At 41.5% G+C, this 21,333-nt stretch overlaps 1 protein-coding gene across 1 annotated transcript in view; it reads left to right on the forward strand.

The window, feature by feature from the left end:
- CYTIP (cytohesin 1 interacting protein) overlaps positions 1-13,527 on the forward strand; it is a 153,517-nt gene extending 139,990 nt beyond the window's left edge. The window contains exons 7-11 of the mRNA XM_069221537.1: positions 3,268-3,370; positions 3,479-3,572; positions 5,299-5,365; positions 8,867-8,933; positions 12,326-13,527. Coding sequence (XP_069077638.1) covers positions 3,268-3,370; positions 3,479-3,572; positions 5,299-5,365; positions 8,867-8,933; positions 12,326-12,801 — 807 coding nt within the window. The 3' untranslated portion in view covers positions 12,802-13,527. The remainder of the gene's footprint in view (positions 1-3,267; positions 3,371-3,478; positions 3,573-5,298; positions 5,366-8,866; positions 8,934-12,325) is intronic.
- The last annotated feature ends 7,806 nt before the right edge of the window (positions 13,528-21,333 follow it).

The raw sequence follows: 21,333 nt of genomic DNA on the forward strand, positions 1-21,333 counted from the left end.
CTGCTCTCATTGTCCCACCTAGCCTCGGTTAAAGTCTTTTCTGCTCTTTTCATTCTCCTTTAGAATTTCTGCTGCCTTTGTCGAATGGCCATTAAATCCCAGACTGCTAACGCCTCATACTGAGCTGGTCTTCGAGGCGGTTTTTGCACACTTAACATCCACCTAAAGTTCTCTAAAATTCTTGTATTAAACATCCGTGCTCTGGAAACGCTAAACATCCCTCCTTCTCTGTTAATTTTCGCCACTGCTTCATCCAAAGACATTGCGTGACTCCCTTTTCCTCCATTACGATATAAGCTGGAGTACCTTCAGGTGGTGTAGGCTCCCCTTCACTCGCGATAATATATGCATCTCCTTTTAAAGCGCTCTTCAGAGCCTTGAAAAACGTCATTTTTGCATCTTTTATTTTGCTTAGAATCTAATCAGGAAGTGACTTTACTTCCCAGAACACTCTTTACCCACCTTTCTCAATCTATTGCCTCTCACGGACGGCTGCCAATCTGTGCACGACCCCTTCTTGGCAACTGACCTATCCCAGCGCGGCACCACTGACGTCACTCACACACACTGCGGCTGACCAAGTCTTGCGGCTTGTCTTCCTCACACAAAACTAATGCAAAATATTGCGAGCACCTTTAACCACAAAAACCCAAATTTGCCGGTTTACTACAGGAAGGGTAACACAATCGCTTCAGAACTTTACAGAGATTGGATTGAGTGGATTCCAAAGGCTAGCTGAATAGCCTCCCGTGAATCTTTAGGGACACAAAATTAAAAAGCCTGCACCCGCAAAGTGTCCAGCTGACCAGTTCGGACTGGACTTGCTCTGGACCGTGAGATCGATTTCTAGCCTCTAAAAGGAGCCTCCCAAGCCCTGGGTCCTTGACTAGTTCTAGAGTGTACTTTTTCTTCCCCAGAACTGCAACTTGCCAATTTAAACCCAGGATAACAATTTTCCAGCACAGAATCCAAGACACTTAAACAACCGCCACTTGCCAGTTTGTGGGTAGCCTTGAACACCTGCAAAGAAACAATGCTTTTACTGGAACCTGGATTTTGCCCGTCCCCCAATGCCGAGCCCAGAGCTGCATTGAAGCATCTGAAGCCCCCATAGACCTCACCATCAACGAGAAAAAGAACCAGACGAGTTTTTAATTGCGGAGGTAAAATCTTGAACACGACCAACCCGCCTCCCACATCCAACTTCCATTGCGACTTTGCCCTGCACCCTCATGTTTGAGGCTTATAAACTACTGCTATCAGTGAAAAACAGGTACCAACCTTTTTGACACTTTTTTAACTTTCTGAGTGAAAAGAAGTGATTTATAAAAATCTTGCAAAAATCATCATTCCAGTTCCCTTCATGGGCTTTTTATCATTTTGGTGTTAATTTAAAGACAAAAATATACATTATTCTTTGTACAAATTGCTATTGGATTTTTTGTGCTAGGTTTCTTACTTATTGACTGTGTTAGTACTGTTTTTTTCCTTTGATTTAAGTGTGACTCCTATGTGCCACAGCTGAGCTAAGGTTTAACTTGAAGCAACCTAACTGGACCTAATACACAATAGTGACATTAATAATTACTGAGTTCTCACAACCACCCAAGCTAATTATCCACTTTTCTCACGCATTTTAATCACTGTGTTCCTTTCATGGATATATTCGCTACACAAAGATTGAGTCAGTGTTGTAGTGTGTGTTTTATTACTTAATTATTGTTAGATGCTGATAACTGGTACTTCGCTTGAGCTCACTCGGGTTACTTGTGTGCTCGAGGCTGCATTCTAATAGAGATGCTTGTTATGTCATTGTTTCTTTTTAAACTTTTTCTTGTGGTTTTGTTTATGTTCAAGTTACATGCTTGAGTTATATTCATGTGGCCGTGTAGTAAGTCAGTTGATGCTTTTCTCTTCGAGACAATGGACGCACGGGTTGTGGGTTCATTTTACTTTGCAAGAAAAATAAAGGTGGATGGATTTATTTCTCTAATAGTTTTGGGGAGACCTTCTACTACATATTTGGGACGAGGGAGAAAACAGTAGTGTTGAAAGAATCTGATGTGTATCCTAAGGCGTACAGTGACCAAGACATTGACATAGTTGGATACTTTGAGCAACAACTTGCATGTTTGCAGCAGCAAGCATTAACCAAAATTTATGACGCTGTCAAAGTTCAGCATATGATTGGATGGAGAGATCTGCAAAATTGGGTCTTATGTTAGTTCCTGGGTGTGACTCACCTGTCCGAGTGTCTGATTTTAATATTTCGTCAGTACAAACTGCAGATGTAATTTCTCAAATTTTAAAGCATATCCAGATTTATTAAATTATACCATTGGTTACATTGAGAAATATGTTAATTCCATAAAGCTTAAAAGCAAAGCTATTCCAGTTGCGCATAAACTCTGGCAAGTTCCACTAAGTATCAGAGCAGAATTGAAAGTATTATTAGAGAAAATGTTGAAGGACAATGTGATTAAAGAGGTTGGTCCATCGGAGTGGGTCAGTCCCATTGTTATCGTCCGTGTTATCGTCAGTGTTATCGACATAAGTCCCCTGGGCATGGCCATTGGGATGGGGGACGTCTCCTGTCTTAACTGAGACAGGGGTCATGTCCATGGGGGTTTTAACTTCAAAAAATGACCCTAGTCTGGACAGAGGCATTTTTTTGCCTCTGCCCGTACTAGCATTATACTCTGACGCTAAACCCCCTGTTCCCCCTACGCCTCCCGCACCTGGCTAATGTCCTTTTCTATGACTCTAGCCAGACCTTACCGCCGGCTAGCATCATACCATAAATATGACGCCCGGCCAGCGTCTTGGTATGGCGCTAGCCGGCGGTAAACTTTTTAACGCTAAACTGCGTTAGTGCAGTTCAGCATCAAAAAGTATAAATATGGGCCTTTGTCTCCTGGCTTTTTTATGTTCAAGTTACATTATGTTTTTCTCTTGGAGACTATGGACGCACGGGTTGTGGGATCATTTTACTTAGCAAGACAAATAAAGGTGGAATACATACTTCTACGTTTCTCCTGGATGGATTTCTCTACTAGTTTTAGGGAGAACTCCTACTACAGTCAGGGGTCGACGAACTTTTTTTATCTTATGCTGTACAGTAAAATATTGTTTTCATAAACATAGTAAAAATGAGTCCTGTGAAGACTAACTTCATTTTATAATTCTTCGAGCACACGCTCCCAGCCTCACATATCCCTCAATTCGAGAAACTTTGTTTAATAGGTCTTTAATTTGAATATTTTCCAGACATATAAACTAGAACATCGGTACACAGTCACAATGGACACGTGTACTTACGTCTGCAAAGTCCATGAAAATAGCCCAGCCTACATTGCAGGACTGACAGCCGGTAATTATTTTTGTTTTTTCTTCTAGTTTTCCTTTGTCGGTAATTGCGGTTTTTGAAAGAATACCTTTTATCTGAGATGTCAAATTTGCATTTGTTTGACTATTTCAGGTGATATCTTAGCCACGATTAATGGAGTTAGAACAGAAGGTTTCAGTCACAAGGAAACTGTGGATCTAATCAAATCTTCTGGGAATTTCTTAAGGTAAGTGAATTCTTTTATTTAACAAAACCTGTCCTTGTAACTCAGATAAACCTTCACCAAACTTCGTTATGCACAGAAGGAAATTCGTATAGAGTATTCATTACGTTTTGATTTGTGAGCCTGACCTATTCACAGCTAATGTCTCATTCATTAAAAAATATATAGCCCAAGACCAGACCTCCACATAACATTTGATTCTTCCGTTCCCATAACTACAGTTTGACACAATGGTGCCTAGAAATCTTTACATGTACAGAATATAACGACTCCAGGCCCTTGTAGTATGCCTATTGCCATGCCTCATTACACCCAGAACAACACTTAGAGCCTGAATAGTTACCAGGCATTCACCAAAAATCGGCACATGTCCTATCCTCCCAACCTCTTGTATCTTCGCGTTATTTGGAATGTGTTTGATGGGAGTTTACAGTGAAGTCACCGCCTGCTCCGGCGTGAGGGGACCCGTGACAACTACCAACATCCGGCGACATCTCCTTGTAAAGTTTCCAACACAATGTGCACTATGTTTTTTTATTCAATTCATCAATGCCCCCGACATGCTTGGGGAAAACCTACATGGCAACCAGGACACTAATTTAAGCCAGCGGCCAGTCTACCAACCACCATGGCAAAACAAAGTGTGCCCGTAAGTTGACATGACAATGAGTGATATAAGTGATTTGTAAAAAAAAAATCCCACTGTAAGGACTATTCTGTTTTATACTTCACAGTATAATGCTGCTTAAATAGATGGACGCACACATAATTAATATTCCGGGTTCTCTGGATGTTAAATACCATGCATGATTTTCGTTCGAAACCATTTGAAACAGATGCATAGAAAGATAAGGAATGTTTTAAAGGCCTCCTTAGGTTCAAAAACTTGTAGCAGCAGCCATAGGAACAGCGTTCATCCAAATATTCAAACTGTTGATCAGGAACGAGAACGATTCTAACTGTCCCGTGCTAGCCAAATTCATTGAGCTTGTATGGGGGCGTAGTTTATAGTTTGATAGAGCGAAAGCCCAGGCATGCATTGGCGGTGCTCATGTCCTTAAAAAATAAATTGTGGCTCTCTGCTCATTTGGAGTCGGTGGAGAACTGGGTTTCTGGCAGTGGAACCTTTTCTGGCTCCGCTGTCGGAAACCTCTGACCTGATGGCCCATCCGCAAAAGGGGCTTTTGGTCACATTGACACCGGCCTATTTGGAATTGATGAGTGTCACTCTTTTTCTCTACTCCAGACCACTCTCCAAGACATTGTGGGTCGTGGTAGGGCACACGGACCATGACTCCATGCACAAGGAAAAAACGTCCTGCATGGCAGGGCCGTGTTTCAGTTTTCTCTTCCTATGGGCGGAGCCTACTTTCAGGAAACAAAAAAACCAAAAGGCTGAGTAGGTGCATCAAACCTGGTGCCTGCTTGGCCAAGATACAGTGCCTCAAATGGCACCACTGCCACAACTTCACTCAAGGCACACAGACATCTCCACTTACCTGGCGGGATCTCTAAATATGGCTGGATAACTAATGTGGTTCATAGATGAAAATGCAGGCTTTCATCTCTTAGGCTGAGATGCCAAGCAAGGGCAAAAGTAATTATATGTGTTGCCTAAAGATTGCTCAGTGTAAAAAAAGTGTTTACTTTCAGAAGCGCAAAACAAAATTATTTTGTAATTCTGTGATGTTGTTTACTCGTGAAACTTATGTTTTCTTGTGTTCTTTAGAGTGGAAACTGTAAACGGAGCAACAAGAAGAAGATATGACCTTGAAGCCAAGTTGCAGGTTTTGAAGGTGATATAATTTTATAATTTTATTACTCATCAACATATACGAGGCACTAAGGAGTTCATCTGCCATAACCAAAGCGCTATATTTTAAATGACTTGTATCACTGAACACATATGAAGGGTAACAATAGTAACTTCCATTTCAACGAGCAAATTGTGTATGTAATACTTCTGACTTGACTACAAGTGAAGAGCAAAGCTAGTTGTCATTATAGGTCACAACGCTAATATTAACAAAACTCTTTTGTTAAAAGGGCAAAATTAGAAGATGTTCACGTGCTAGTGTTGGAGACCCCTCAGAACACTGTCTTGGCATAGTTTGTCCTATTGCGAAACACCCTCCAGAGATGTAGGGCTTTTTCGCCTGGGATGATTTCTGTAGACGTGAAGGTAACCATCTCAGGACAAACTCAATGAGGGTAACAGCACCATGTCCATGTAGTATGGTATTAGTGTGGTAAAAACACTAATCTAACAAATGTTGGTGCAAACAGTTTACTCACAAATCACTTGATTATGATTTTAAAGCAACAAAATCAGCATGTCCCGTAATATCTACCATAAATCCTTTTAAATTCCTGCATATTTGACCTGCAAAAATTTATCGGGAAAATGTCTGCCCCTGATAATTATCAGTTGCAGTAAAATCCATAAAGCTTGCAATTCGACTACTGCACGGACAGGGGCTGGTAATTTCGGTGCAAACTGGGCCACAAACCCCCAGTGCCAAATTACAACTGTCCCTGATGTGAGGAGAGCGTTTTCCCATCTTGAGTATAACATATGATCACAATCCATTTAAGCCACAATATTCTGTCTGACTCTGACATCAGGAACCAGATGCTATGAATAATTTTTTATGATTATCTTAAGATCCACATCTGAAGAATGTTAATTCACAATTACCCATGGATATTCAAACACATAAACAAACTAACAATTAACATCACCCCTTGCAGAGAACATTTTACAGCTAGGAATGTCTGAAATTCTTGCGTTTTCAATAAGGTAACCAGTGTTTTGAGATGAATAATATAGTTGTCCTTATTTTCCCAGTAGAACCGGTGGCGCACCTAAAACCTCCTGATTTTTGGGGTATATGCCCTGGTTAATATTAACAGCTTAACAGCATTGCTTGATCCAAAATGTAGTGGGTTAAAACATTCTATCCGCTGTGGAAAATGCTGAGATTCATTTAAGATGTGTTTCTATAAATTTGATAAGGAGACACTTAATGGTTTGAAATGTGTACATCTGTTTCTTCGAAGCAATTTTGCAGCTTAAGTATCTTTCAAAGGTTGCAGCTTGCCGCTTTAATGAATGCTACAGCATTGGTCACTGCACTGTTCTCAAAGCACTAAAAGGAAACTACCACCAATAAATGAGCACATCCAGCACTGCATGTGACAAGTTATGAAATGCAGACAAGTGAATCAACTCCACAAAAAGCAGTCATAAAATACGTTTTGTTTTACCCTTGAGATGGCCCAAATAAAACACATCCGAGGAACACAATGCATTGACAGCCTCGATAAATTGTATTCCCTTGGTAGAGAATCAAGTACTAAAATAAATAGTTTAGTTCATTCATGTTGGATTCAAGAGTGATGTGGCCCCAGAACAACCATGGGAAATTACTCCCATGGAACCCCAGGGGAAAAAAGTCCTCACAATCATTCTAAAAGAGGCAATCGATTCTGTATCAGTTCCCTCAATGCACACTTCACTGAGCCTCAATAGAATGTTTTCATTGTCTAGGGTATCGAATGCAGCATCAGGTCCACAAGTACAGTGGCACTAATACCCATGCATATGCTGTCTGCCATACCTTATCTGGCAGGGTCAGGAACACTGTTTTGATCCTTGCTGGGAAGAAATCTGATTGAAAGGGATAAAGGAGATCATGTGCTTCCAAGGAGGTCCTACATTTTTATGACAGCTGCTTTACATATGCTTGGTCAGATTGGAGATATTTGAGGTAGGCCAGTAATTTGCAGGCTTTATTGGCCCAATGTGTTCTTTTAACGAATTACAACACCATGACCTCCTAAAGAGATATTTACACTGGTTCTATACTAAGGAAGGAAGTTAAATGTGCTATGTTTCGAAAGGCTTATACTGTTGGAAACAGTATTTTCTTTGGTTTTGGTCTAAGGGTCAATTCTTTATGTTTCCTGTGCTGGGTTAGAAAAGTTGCTTGTTCCTCATTGTGATTTTGAGCAGGCCAAATCTGTCCAACTTGCACAGAAGGCACTTTTCTTTCAATAGTAAAAGTGACGTCAACCCATCTTGAACAGACTCTCTGCCCTTTGTGAGAGAATGACTGCTTTGACCTGCAGAACACCTTCTTTGAATCGTTCTTCTTATCTGCAACGTCATCTGATTAAAACCACTCTCATGGCCACTAATGTTCTTCCTCGGGACCTAAGTTATAAAGGCCTCGGTGTAGCTGTCCATAAGGCGTCCACGTGGTGCCTACCAAGCCCAATGGTTCAAGCAGGGGATTTGGGCTTCCATAGTCTCTCATCTGCTGGCCCATGCTAGCCTCTGGTGCACAATGTCTGGTCCGGTGGAGTGGCGATATCTACACATCTCCAGTTCTTTTTAACTGCTGTCATTGGCGAAAAGGAGGATTAAAGGGCTCCTTTCAGTGGTGTAACGCAAAATTATGGGCCCAATAAATTTGATGAGAGCCCCTGAGTCTCTCATAACCCACAGATTCCTGTTGGTCTTGGGCTGAAATTGAGCCCCCTGAAAGGTGAAATGGGCTCCTGAAGAGTTGGGGGCTCTTGCTGCACACGGGCTGTAGGGGGCCTGCATTACACCTTTGTTTAGTGCATCATAATCACATAGGCGACCTTTCAAAATTTAGGTCATCGTATGGCACTCTTCCTTTCATTTCTTCCACCTTCCATCTACCATCTTCTCTGTCAGTGCCTGTCCAGCAGACAAGAAAGGGCTATGACCGAGACCCGAGGGAGAAAGACAGCGTCGTGGGGGCTGCAAGCTCGGCCCCAGCTAAGAATAAACAAAATATGCATATAACTTTGCAGCATACAGCCACAAAAGTCATAAACTTCTACATAGCTCCGATAAATGTTAAGCAAGCAAACCGAACTTTAATAAATGCTTTTTTAAAAAGTTATGTATAACTGCTTAGCAAGCATCTTGGAAATGTTAAGAAGATAGAGAAGTTCCTAAATGTTTAAGTTGCAATCAGTTATGAAAACGTTCTCTCTCAAAAAGATTTGTGTTTAGAAAAGTTGAAGTTTAGTTAATAAAATGACTAAAAAGTTAATACTGATCTAATATTCCTTCTGAGCGAAAGGAATACCCTGCTGGTGACCAGAGAAAAATCCAGTCAAAGAATACACATTTTAACTTGAGAATTGTGTTTCCCATGTCTTTTTTACAATGCACTGCATGAAAACTGCATTTTTTAAAATTATCGGCTGTATACAAGTGGAGAACAAAAATAAACAATATTCTATTTTATTTCTCATAGCAAAAGCTTCATGAAAAATGGATGGAGTTGCAGTCCCTACTAGTTCAAGAACAACGTCTAATTCATGGTAAATATATATTTCTGTTAATTGACTCCAAACGGCAATTCATAAAAAAACAAACAATTAAATGTGTTGTCTTCTGAGAGTTATGGTATATGAGGCAGTGTATGATGGTAGACTGTGTTCTCCACAAAGAAAAATCCTTCTCAGGATTATTTTTGGCTAGAAAATGTAGGTCTTATTGCAAAGTACTTTGTGACCTTTATTTGGGATAAAATTAGTATTGGACTCAGAGAGACATTTGTCAATCATCATACTCTATATTTGTCTTATTTTAGCAGATTATACCAAAGGTACAAAATTCTATACAAGTGCTTCTTTTCAGGTGTTTAAATAACCTGATTGAAATATGTTTCTCTGCCTGAGTTGTAGGCCTGTGCTGCTGGGTGCTCTGTGGATTTAGAGAAAGCATTTCATGATGAATACAGCCCTTGTCCAAAGGGATATAACCTACTTGAACATTCCAAGTATTAAATGAAAAATGTATTGAATATAACAGAACCCTAATGAAAAATATTGAAATTCTGGTGCAGAAGGTCTATACTAGGACTGTCCATGTTTTCACTGTTCCCATAAGACATTTTTAGTTCAACCCAGTCTCCCTAGGGTGAAAATTCCACTACATGTCATGAAACGTCATGATATTTTTGTGATGTGAAAATCCAGAATTTCACAAAACTTTGCCTGTGTAAAATAATTTTACCCGGGATTAAAGGAGGTCAGCTTTTATTCTCCTTATGCAATGCTACTGTGTTCACTACAGCTTCAAAATATTCCATTGTTCTAATATATTGTTACAGCTCACTACTGAAGGGTATACCAATCGATAAATGCACCCTCTTCCAGAGTTATGGGACTGAGCCACAGACTAGGGATAGGGTTCCACCTACTGAACGCAGCATGTTCAAACATTAACATGTATTGACAGATAGGGAAACACTAGAATGTTGGCACATAAGTCCTATATTATATATTACTTGCCCTCTGCCACTCTGTTGTCTTCAATGGAACTTCAAAAATTCCATTCTTCTTATTTGTATCACTTTCCCTAGATGTAAGAAAAGAGACATTTGAGTCTAATTGATATACAGCATAGTGGTGCAAGAGCCTAGTTGTTAGAAATGGGGATTAATAGTTGGCAGAGGTATACACCCTTGTCCAAGTAGGGACCACAATACTAGTCAGGGAAAGTCACACACAAACCAAATTACCCTGTGCCCACCCTCTGGTAGCTTGGCACTGAGCATTCAGGCTTAACTTAGAAGGCAATGTGTAAAGTATTTGTGCAACACATCATGCAATAACACAGTAAGACCACCACAAAAATACACCACACAGGTTTAGAAAAATATAAGATATTTCTCTGAACGCATTAAGGTCAAAATGATCAAGAGTTGATAAGTACAAGTTGAAATATCACTTTTGCAATGATAAGAAGAGATGTGTGCAAGTGTGACTGAGCATCCTGTCTTTGTGGTTGTCTGGGTGAAATACACAAGGGAGTTGTCAACTAGCCCAGCCCATAAGCGGATTGGAGACATGCTGTAAGGCACAGAAGGATTTTAAGTGCAGAGGAATGCTCACTTTCTAAAAGTAGCATTTCTAAAATAGTAATATGAAATCCAGCAGGATTTTGTATTACCATTCTGGCAATACTAAATATGACATGTCTACTCCTTTCTGATCAGCATCTACCACTCAAAAAGTATATGAGGGTAGCCCCAATGTTAGCCTGTGAAAGAAGAATGCCTCACAATAATGGAAAACTAATTTAGGAGTTTTCCAATACCAGGACATATAAAACACACAGGTATATGTCCTGTCTTTTACCCACACAGCACCCTGCCCTATAGGCTACCTAGGGCCTACCCTAGGAGTGACTTATATGTAGAAAAAGGGGATTGTATGTCTTGGCAAGTACTTGTTAATGCCAAATCAAAGTGACAGTGAAACTGCACACACAGGACTTGCAATGGCAGGCCTGAGAGATGGTTAGGGGGCTACTTAGGTGGGTGGCACAACCAGTGCTGCAGGTCCATTAGTAGCACTCAATCTAAAGGCCCTGGGCACATGTAGTGCACTTTACTAGGGACTTACAAGTGGATCAAATATACCATTTGGGTATGAACCAATTTTACCATCTTTTAGAGACAGAGCATATGCACTTTAGCACTGATTATCTGTGGTAAAGTGCGCAGAGTCCTAAAGCCAGCAACAACAGTGTCAAAAAAGTGGAGGGAGGCAGGCAAAAAGGTGAGGGTGTCCACCCTAAGGCTGTCAGATCTAACACGAGTTATATTTAATCACCAAATCTAAAAACTGCAGAATTGCTTGTCAGCTTTAATGGTCATATATTGCAAGCCATGTATGTTGTGGTTGTTATAATATCAGCATTGCAGTTCCTTGTTAATCATGAAAAAACAGTGTGGCCAAAAGGCATTATCCTCTTCCATTTGATTCAATAGGAAATAATCATGTGATCACTAGTCACTGAAAAACAATGAACTTCCATTGTCTGTCAGTAACCATTTACACAGACGTTGAGTGTTGAGATGTTGAGTGTGATGTTGAGTGTGACAGGCAGTTCTGTGTGCATAACAGCTGTGGGCATCTGGGGAGTGAGATCATGGGCCCTAACGTCCCTTCCACAAGGTGCCACTTTTATTTTAGAACTGCAGTCATGTACCTCTGAATGGGATGGGTTGCACTAACGACATGCTTTGTTTGTGAGTAAAGTGATGGAGGTCTGCTATCCTTTGGAGGCTTTGGTCTAGTGCTTAATTTGAGCTGGTGGTTTCTGGTGCCCGGCACAGCCCTTACTTAATTGCCAGCACTGGTGCTTGTGACAGTCTGCCACAAGGTGGCACTCTCTGCCTGGTTTAGAGAAGACCACAACAACAGCTAATTATTAAATCAATATACATTAAAAATGTAAATTCAATATCCATTGAACAATGACTATTGCTGCTGTCCCAGCCACTCTTATAGCTTTGAGATGATGAAATAGCCTGTTTTGTCTCACTTGTAGGAGAGTGATGGTTTGTATTGCAGTTGTTACTATCATTGGCAGCTTCTCTGGGGTAATGTGTAGCTCATTTTTTTTTTTTAATTTTTTTTTTACAAACTAGGCGCTGCTTTCCATCTCTGAATTTGATCTCAATATTTTGCACAAGGTATTCTGAATGATCAACATTGATGATGCAGGATTTCTGTGAATCCTTACAATCGTTTTATTGTGGGTCTATTTAGAACAAAACAAAAAATGGGTAGTTTACATTTCAATTACACGGAAAGTACAGCATATTCAAAGCAATATGACTAATAACATCTGACCAAGTGTCTTCTACAACCACAGTGTTTCAACAATGCACACATCTTCTTGCATTTATATTTTGCAGGTTCTGGGAGTGATTGCACCAATGAGAAGTTAAATTTGCAGGAGACAGGTTTATTGCACAGCCCTTCTTCCTGGAATTCTTTTTTCCTGAACAAGCACAGATTTTCAAGTGGCAGCAGCTACAAAAGCAGGCTTAGCTCCATGACAGAGGACAGCGAGGACACGTTCTACTATACGTCAGTGTCGGATGACTCACCTAGTGAGACTTTCAGTCGGCAAACGAGTGAGGACGAGGAATGTTTCTTCCCGAGTGGAAATGGTGCGTCAGCACGGAAGCTGTCACTATGCAGGGTCCGAACCACCAGCGTGGCTAGCAGTGGCAGTGCTCCTGCCTCACCTGTGTGGGACACATGCAGCCTCTCTAATGCGTTTGGCACACTCCCCAGGAAAAGCAGAAGAGAGACCGTCCGAAAACACATTCTGAGATTTATACCTGGCCTGCACAAATCTGTGGAAGAAGAAGAAAGCTGTGTATGACATTTACATAACTGCCAAGGTTTCAGATTGCTTATGTGTGACATTTTCATAATTTCAAAGTAATTATGAGTGACAGCTCAATGACTATGAGTGACACGTTCTTGCGAGCAAAACTTTGCTGCCAATGTTGACATATACTGCTTGTAATGCAACCTTAAAATGGCGAATTTCATATTCTCAGTGCATTCTCAGCCACAGGCTGGGACCTCATAGCACTATGAATATACAAGTAACTATTCCTCACTGGGCGAATCAAGATTCAATTCTGTTACTCTCTGTTTACACATGGTCATGCTAACCCTTGCTGTCAGCGGATCAGCACCTGACTTGAATGTTACACATACCGAGCATGAGCCCGGCAACTCCACCTCAGTACACGGGTACTCTCCTTGGACAAGTGGAAGATCTGGTACTCAGGGTGGGAGTGGATGGGAAAACAGAAGTGCTGGAACTCAATAACGTAGAGTAGAAGTCTATTTAGCACACAAATCTTAGATTGACCACTTCACAAGACCACAAAGGCCTAAATGGTGCCTCTAGAAATAATATTAGCATGTCTAAATGCCAAGTGACTACAAAATGAGAGAAAAAAAAGTGTTGCACAGAGTGAGTTTTGTTTATGAGCTGTATGCTGTTATCATTAGAAATACTTAGCTTTTTAACACTGAAATAATATGGTGAATTCTCTCTGATGCCACTAGACGGCAGTGTCTAATTCTGAATACTGAGGGGCATATTTATACTCTGTTTGCGCCGAATGTGCGTCAAAAAGTTTGACGCACATTCGGTGCAAACCATGCACAATATTCAAACTTTGACGCCCGAGCCCGCGGACGTCAAAATTCCTCTGTGTGTGTAATTTTTTGGATGCGGGAAACTGCCTTGCGTCAATGACATGCAAGGTAGGTATTCCCGCCCAAAAAATTACTTTAAGGCCTGTGCGCCTTATTTATACTCCAGCGTCATTTTGACACACAGGAGGGGGCAGGCCTTAAAAAATGGCGCACAGCCTGATGTGCGCCGTTTTTTAACGCCTAGGTCAGGGCAGGCGTTAAGGGACCTGTGGGCTCACTTCCATGGACTCTGACCATGGAAGGAGTTCAGAGGTGCCCTTTCCTGCCCCCAAGGACACCACCTGCCACCCTGCCCACCCCTGGAAGACACCCATGGATGGGGGGACCCATCCCAGGTAAGTACAGGTAAGTTGAAGTAAGTATATCTTTTTTTTTAAGTGGCATAAGGGGGCCTAATTTGGGTCCCCCTACATGCCACTGTGCCCAATGACCATGCCCAGGGGCCAGAAGTCCCCTGGGCGTGGCCATTGGGCAAGGGGCCATGACTCCTGTCTTCGCTAAGACAGGAGTCATTTCAATGGGGGTTGTGTGTAAAAAAATGGCGCAAGTCCGGTTTGAGGCATGATTTTTGCCTCAAACCTGACTTGCACCATTTTTTAATGCACAACCCCCATTTTCCCCTACGCCGGCGCTGCCTGTTATGAGTAATTTTTTTTTACTCAGACCAGTCCGCAGTACCGGCTAACGTCATTCCTTCAATAAGGCACCCGCATGGTGTGTAGGAATGGCGTTAGTTGGCGTTAAAATTTTTGACGCAAACCAGCGCTGGCACTGGTTTGCGTCAAAAAGTATAAATATGGGCCTGAAACAATCATTAGAATGGTGCTTGGTGACAGTGAGCCTTAGAACCTGTTATATGAAAATTAAATGGTCCAGGTTATGCCAAAGCATTTGCGAGGCCAACTTTTGTCAATAATTATTCCTGCAGCAGTGGAGCCTCTCATGATCCCAACTGTGTCCAGCAGCTATGTAAATGCGTGACAAATGAATTTTTTGTGTGGTGATGGGAACAACAGCACTAAAATGAGTTAGTCTCACCCATGCTGTGTGGTACTTGGCAGGGCTGCATTTATTTTCAAATGCATCACTGGTATTCACATTTCAGCTTTTACAGCACATTGACCAATTCAAGGTTTTTTGTAGTTGCCGCTAACTATACTCATGACTTTTCGTCCTGATCGAAGTAGCCTCAAGATTCAAAACAATGTTTATTTTCGATTCATGTAGATTTAAATTAAATAAACTACCATGAGTCTCATTCAGGGTTCTCAGTGTGAGGCTTTGGGATCGAATTCCGAACCAACAGAGTTAATGATACTGGGGTCATGTTACCTCTGAGGGTGTATAAATAATGGGGATAATAGTGGGTTGTACTTGAGAATCCCCATAGAAGTTAGGAATTAGTGAGAAATCGGTAATTCTGGATCTGATTTGCTTGGTAATTTGTCATTCAGCCACCAGTTTCACCTGGAGTTTTTGGCTGACAGATCTGTGGTGTTCCCACAAGCATTGTAATTTCCATTGAAACTGATGACTATATTGCTAAATGTTACAGGCCCGTTCTGTCTTCCAGGAGACTTATAACTAAGGGTGTGTTTAATTTCCAATATTTCCTTTTATTTACTTATACACAATTTTAGGAAAACTTTGCAAAATTATATGTAATTATGTGAAATGTTAAGCTGCCACTTGCCACCAGCAAAAACAAATATGAGCACCACCCACAACAGCCGCTCGCTTTCTGGCCTTTTCCATTGTTTGTGTGCATCGATGTTCTTTTTTTGCCACAAACCGCATGTAATTACACAACGTAGCATAATTGAATAATTTTGCGTAACAAGCGAAATGCAAAGGTACACAAGAGCACTCCAGCATAACGGAAATTTCACCCATGCATACTCATAATGAAGCCCATAGGATAGGGCATCACACTTACATGAAGGACCCTCTCCCAATATTTATCAAGTGTTGGCCGCTGATGTTGCCCAGGAGCATCATGGTAGTTCCGGACAACTTTCTTATGCAATTTTATAACTGGTACAACTTGGTTTAGGAGAGTTTACGTTTTTTGGATTGCTGAAACAGGTAACAGCCACAAACCCTGACAAAAGTAAAGATGCAGATATATGCAGAAGTTAATGGGTCGTGAAAACCGTGCAACAGCAGTGTCAAGACACTTCTCTAGATTAATGCTGACTGCAATCAGTGAATGAAAAATACAAGTGCAAACGTGAAGCAAAATGTGCCAAATTAGCGATCAGACCTTATTATTCTCATCCAAGGTGACTTCCTGTGAGAGTTCTACCACACCCCTATATGACATTTCCCTTCATTTTGTTCTACTTTTCTATCTAAATGGTAATGAACGCCATAAAGAGAAAAAGCCTAGAACTTGTTTTGCTCATTCCAATTTACTTCCAGTCGTTTTTTAAAATGAATTTGTTGTCTTTGCAAGTGCAATTTTAGTACCCTGTGTATTATATGATATCATCTTGTTTTTGTCTGCTTGTGCATTGAGGAATCTAGGAGGAAAAGCCGTATTTTGTAAATATAGCTTGCATGGCATATGTCCTTAACACAATCGTTCAGTTCAAAGAAAGCCTTCATTCATGGTATTCTGTCAACAACTGAAAGAACATCTGGTCTAGCTGGCAAATAAATCCCACAGTAGTGGAAGCTAGAGCCACCACAGATTCCTGCAGAGTCCCTCACATAGTATACGTATTTATATATGTCTCTTGTTGCATAATTGTTATGAACTAACTGAAGCCGCATTTTGATTGAAAAGTACCTTACCGACTGTCATATGTTTCTAGGCTATTATCCTTAAAAATCATAACCAAAACAAACGTAGACTGTGTAATATTTTTTTTGCAGAACATGACATTTTCATAAATAGGTATGAATGATAATATTTAAGTAGTGCATAGAACAGGAGTGTTTGATTAGTGTTAAAAACGGTTGTGAGAGAACAGGGCTGATTGCAGCGGCCCCCTAACTTTTTGCCCCCATTTTCCACTTTTTGCTGGTGTTTTCCTGAGTATGATGGTGCACTGGGTACTGCTAACCAGTCCCAGGGCCTGTGCTCTGTGTAAAATCAGTAAGCAAATTAGGCTAATTATAATTGGCTAAGTCAACCTACCTATAAGTTCCTAGTATATGGTAGGGCATGTAGGTTTAGGGACCCCAGCATAGGTAGTGCACCCATAGGTGCACTGCTGAGGTACCCAGTGTCATTTTAAAGGCAGGCCTGCCTTGCTGGCTGCTTTGAAATTAAAGTTATGTGCAAATTCGACTTTGGAATTAAAAGTAGTTCCAAAGTCTTAAACTACCTTATTTTTACATATACGTCACCCCTAAGGTGTGCCCTATGTGCCCCTAGGGGTGGGTGCCATGTAACTATAAGCAGAGACCTTATAAAAATAGTTTTATAAGCTCTGGTGAGGCAAATAACAGCCAAATGTGTTCTTCCCTCATTGTAGTGAATGGCCTCCATAGGCTAGAATGGGGAGACTTTATTTTAATTTTAAATGTCCCCTTAAGTGACAGATGCAAAGAGTGTGGTATCAAATTAATTGTTATAATAAATCCCACAACTTCCAGTTGTCGGATTTAATATAACTTGTTCAGGTAAAGGGTTTTAAACTTTACCTTAAAAGTTGCCAACTTCAGCCCTGCATTGTTTTTGCTGCTGTGCTCTGATTGGCCAGCCTCTGGCAGTCTGGCCAGGCTGCCTTGATGAGGTGTGAAGTGTCCTGGCTTCACACAAACAGATGTGCCTGTGGGAGGGTATCTCCCCTCAGCAGATGGTGAGGCAGGAAGCGGGAGGGCTGCCAAACTGGTCTTCAAAAGCAGAGAAGGACATTTGGAGCAACCCAGCAACACCCCCACATCCTGCAACCCCAGACAACTAGGTGCCCCCTTGATTAGATTAGGAGAGGGCAGGAGAGGGGTGTGTTTATGATTGTTAGCCACACCAGTGGGAGGGCTCAGCCAGATGTAACCTCCAAAAATCACTTTCAGCCATGATGGATTTTTGAGGAATGTTGCCTCCTGGGATTGATTTTTGCCACACTTTCCAGGAAGTGGTCATCACAGGGGGAAGGACCCTGCCCCTGATTGGAGAACCAGGACCCCCCTGTTTTTCACCCAGGAGCAAGGATACAACTGTCAGTCCTGCACCCCCACCTCAGTTCCCTACGAGATCCCATTCAGATTCCAACAAGGAAGAACTACAGGAGAAGAAGGATTGCCCTGCTGGACCCATGACCTGCACCTGGACACTGCACTCTGGAGGACTGCACCAGCTGCGCACTTGGGCTTCACCACTAAAAGGACTTTACCTGTCTTCTACTTCTTCAAGAAGGGACTCCCTGTTTGCTACAGGTACAAAGGAGCTGCCCAGAGTCCCCTGCATCAAGTCCTGCAAGCAGAGCCCAGCTGACCAGCGTCCAGTGGCCATTTGAGGGTTCTGACCAGGTGCATTCTGGGAATTGTAGTTCCAACTCTCAAGGAGCAACTCAGAGCTTCTGGAACCTTGGATCAAGTTGTGGACACTTCAAAGACACAAAAAGGACCTCTGGAAGAAGACCCAGAAGTTTGGAGACGTTTGGAGCAACTCCATAAATTGAAGAGGTGCATTGTGGGAGTTGCAGTCCCAGACCCCAAGAGGCATACCAGAGCCTCTGAACCCTTGGCCGGTCCTGTGGACAACTTTCCTGAATCAAACACTTCTGAAAGTAAGTGTGACAGTGTTGCCTCGTGGGTGGCCTTAACTCTGGACTTTGTTCCTTTCCAGTGTGACCTTTTTTAACCATTTGAGCGCTATTGCTTCTATGCGCTCGAAAGCATTAATTCTTTATAAATTCATATCTCCGGTTCCCCTGATCCGATTTTATTCGTTTTGGTGTCATTTTAAAGATAAAAATATAATCTATTTTTTATAAATTGATTTTGGATTTTTAAACTGTTTCCTGTGTTTTATTTAATTACTGTTTTGTGATATTTGAATGCTTTACGCTTTGTCTCCTAAGTTAAGCCTTGTCGCTCGTTGCCAAGCTACCAAGGGTTGAGCTGGGTTTAATTTACTGAGACCTAACTGGACTTAAGTGGAGGTTAGTGGCCTATTGCTAAGTGTAGGTACATACCTGCCCTTATCAATAACCCATTTTCCAACAACAGTGATCCCAGTGTTAAATCTGTAGAAACATAGGTGTTTGGGAGGAGGGCCCCAAAGTTTCCATGAGCTCACTGGCGAATTCCTAGGTTGCTCATTAACAAAGCTGCCTATTCTTGATTTCACCACATGCTTCTGCCACCTTACATCTCACTTGTTCAACCAATCAAGTTCTTTTTGATCCCTGCTTTCTCCCTTGAGGCCGGATTGTCAGTCAGATGAGGAGGTATATCAAAGATACTGCTCTGCTTGATCATGAAAGCCCCAACGTTCCCACACCCATGATTACTGGTTAAAGGTACACTGCGTCCAATTTTATGGTATGGAAAAGCTGGCCAGTAAAATCAAAAGAGAGCTCAGCAAGGACTGTGGCTCCACCATTTACCTCCTTTAGCACTGGTGGAGCATGGAACACCCTCTTCTCTCTGTTCACACCTTCTGCTATTCGCTGACACCCTTACACCCCCATCCCACAACTGACGAAGGGACCCCACTCCCATTTACAAGCTGCTCAGAGCAGTTGGTAAATGGGAGTAGACTTGTCCCTGGAAAAGTGATTCTGCATACAGAAAAGCTCGTGGTTTTGAGTCAGAGTGTTATTCTCCATTCTGAGGTTAGAATCTTTGTGCGTTTCGGGGGTTCAATCAAATGCTGGAATTGGTAATTCAAGATCCAGTAACTATGGCGCCAGTACTGTAGCTAGTGTGTCATGGGCTTTTGTGCAGGGAAGGAAATTTGTCCCGTGGCTGCTATTTGAATTATAAAATAAAGTAATAATCAGGGTTCCTTGGACCCCTCAGGCCTCTGGGCTCGGGTGCCACTGCACCTGCTGCACCAAAGAAAACGACGCCTCTGTATGGCAGCCCTACCCCATACAATTCATAGTCAAGGACCTATTTACTGGTTTGCTTCTCTGTCTCCAACTTTCCCCTATTACTCTGTTTCTCTTGCTAAAACTAATGATGAAAAATAAGTCTTCGTCACCTAAAATGTGCACCAGGGTCCAACACAGGCAAAAATCTCCGTAGGCCACCTTTTTCAAAAACTTCAGGGTGCTCAAGAATCACCAGATTTTAAAACAAATTTAACTCACTGAAAATACCATAGCATTTCCTACGCTAGCTTATATCTGGAAAGTGATCCTTACATGCTTTAGTTTTTTTAGGCCTTCTGTGATGTGGGGCCATATCATGATGAACTGTGATGGCTCAGCGCTAAGGTTAGTGTCTGTATTTATGTACCTGCAAAGCATAAATAGAATTAATTTAACTTGATATTTCTCTCAGAAAGGGCTTGATTTCCATACAGGACAACTCGAAAACAGTGAGCAGGGTTTGCCTCTTCCCACTCACGATCAGAGTGCATAAAGGGTAGGAGTCTACACTGACCATCATGGAACGGCCTAGCAGCCCACTCAAAATGACACGAATGCCCAGAAAATGATCTGTGGATCTAGGCTGTATATAGCGCTGGACATACATAAATAAAAATCACACGAAGGTGTAAACATATTTTTGGATGCTCAAGCATCAGAGTAAATATAGTTGGCCCAGGGAAGCTGAAGTCCTAACTTTCACACAGCTCAATCATCAGAGATAGATCCACAAAAAAGCATTTTGGGAAAAAGTGACATTAATTTCTGATAAATTAACTGGAAATAACTTAAAAATAAAATAACAGATCACAAGAAGATGATAAGAGCATGCAATCGAGCAAGCAACAATACCTCTGTGAAAAGGCTTGAAGTAGCAGAAATAAAGTTGAATTACAACCAGCAGGGGTTTTAGAGAATCCCTGGGTGTCTCAATTTGTACAGATCAGTCATAGGCATAGACATTTTATTCATTTATTGATTTCCCAAACAAAATAGCTGGAATGACAGAGATTTCAGGAGGGCTATAAGAGGAGAGGACACCAGAGAGTGGTTCGAGTAAGTAATTAATATATTTTTAATGAAAATCCACGAATTCAATCGTAAGAAAAACCTATTTTATAAAACTACACATTATGGACTTTATGCGCAAAGCCACATTTGTAAATATACTTTCTTGACCGAATTTACATTTTTTCCTCTACCAGGAATTTACAAAGGGATTATTGGCAGACATAAATCTATGTTCAGGGGCGGAATTTCGACCTTATAACCAGAAATTAAGACCTGGATGTTGGTACCTCGACAGTAAACGTGCTTCCTGCCTGCATTTCTGATTCAACTTCGGATCTATTAAAAGGCATCTTCAATGCTGTGGCCCACTCATCAAAATGGTAAAGAAATTGGACTATAATGAAACACCCAGTTCTGGAGGAGCTGCAATAATATCTCAGAAGGCCTATATCGTCCTCAAGATGTGCTGCATAATGCTCATATTCTTAATAATCAGTGATGTGTGGAAGAGGCAGATATTGGCTGCCCAGAAGAGGAGGCAGAGACAGTAAAGGATATTCAGAGTCAAGCTGGCCCTGTTTGAGAAGACAGAGGAGGACATTATTGAGCAATACAGG

The sequence above is a fragment of the Pleurodeles waltl genome, chromosome 3_1, assembly GCF_031143425.1.
Source record: "Pleurodeles waltl isolate 20211129_DDA chromosome 3_1, aPleWal1.hap1.20221129, whole genome shotgun sequence".
In the NCBI taxonomy this organism is placed as follows: Eukaryota; Metazoa; Chordata; class Amphibia; order Caudata; family Salamandridae; genus Pleurodeles; species Pleurodeles waltl.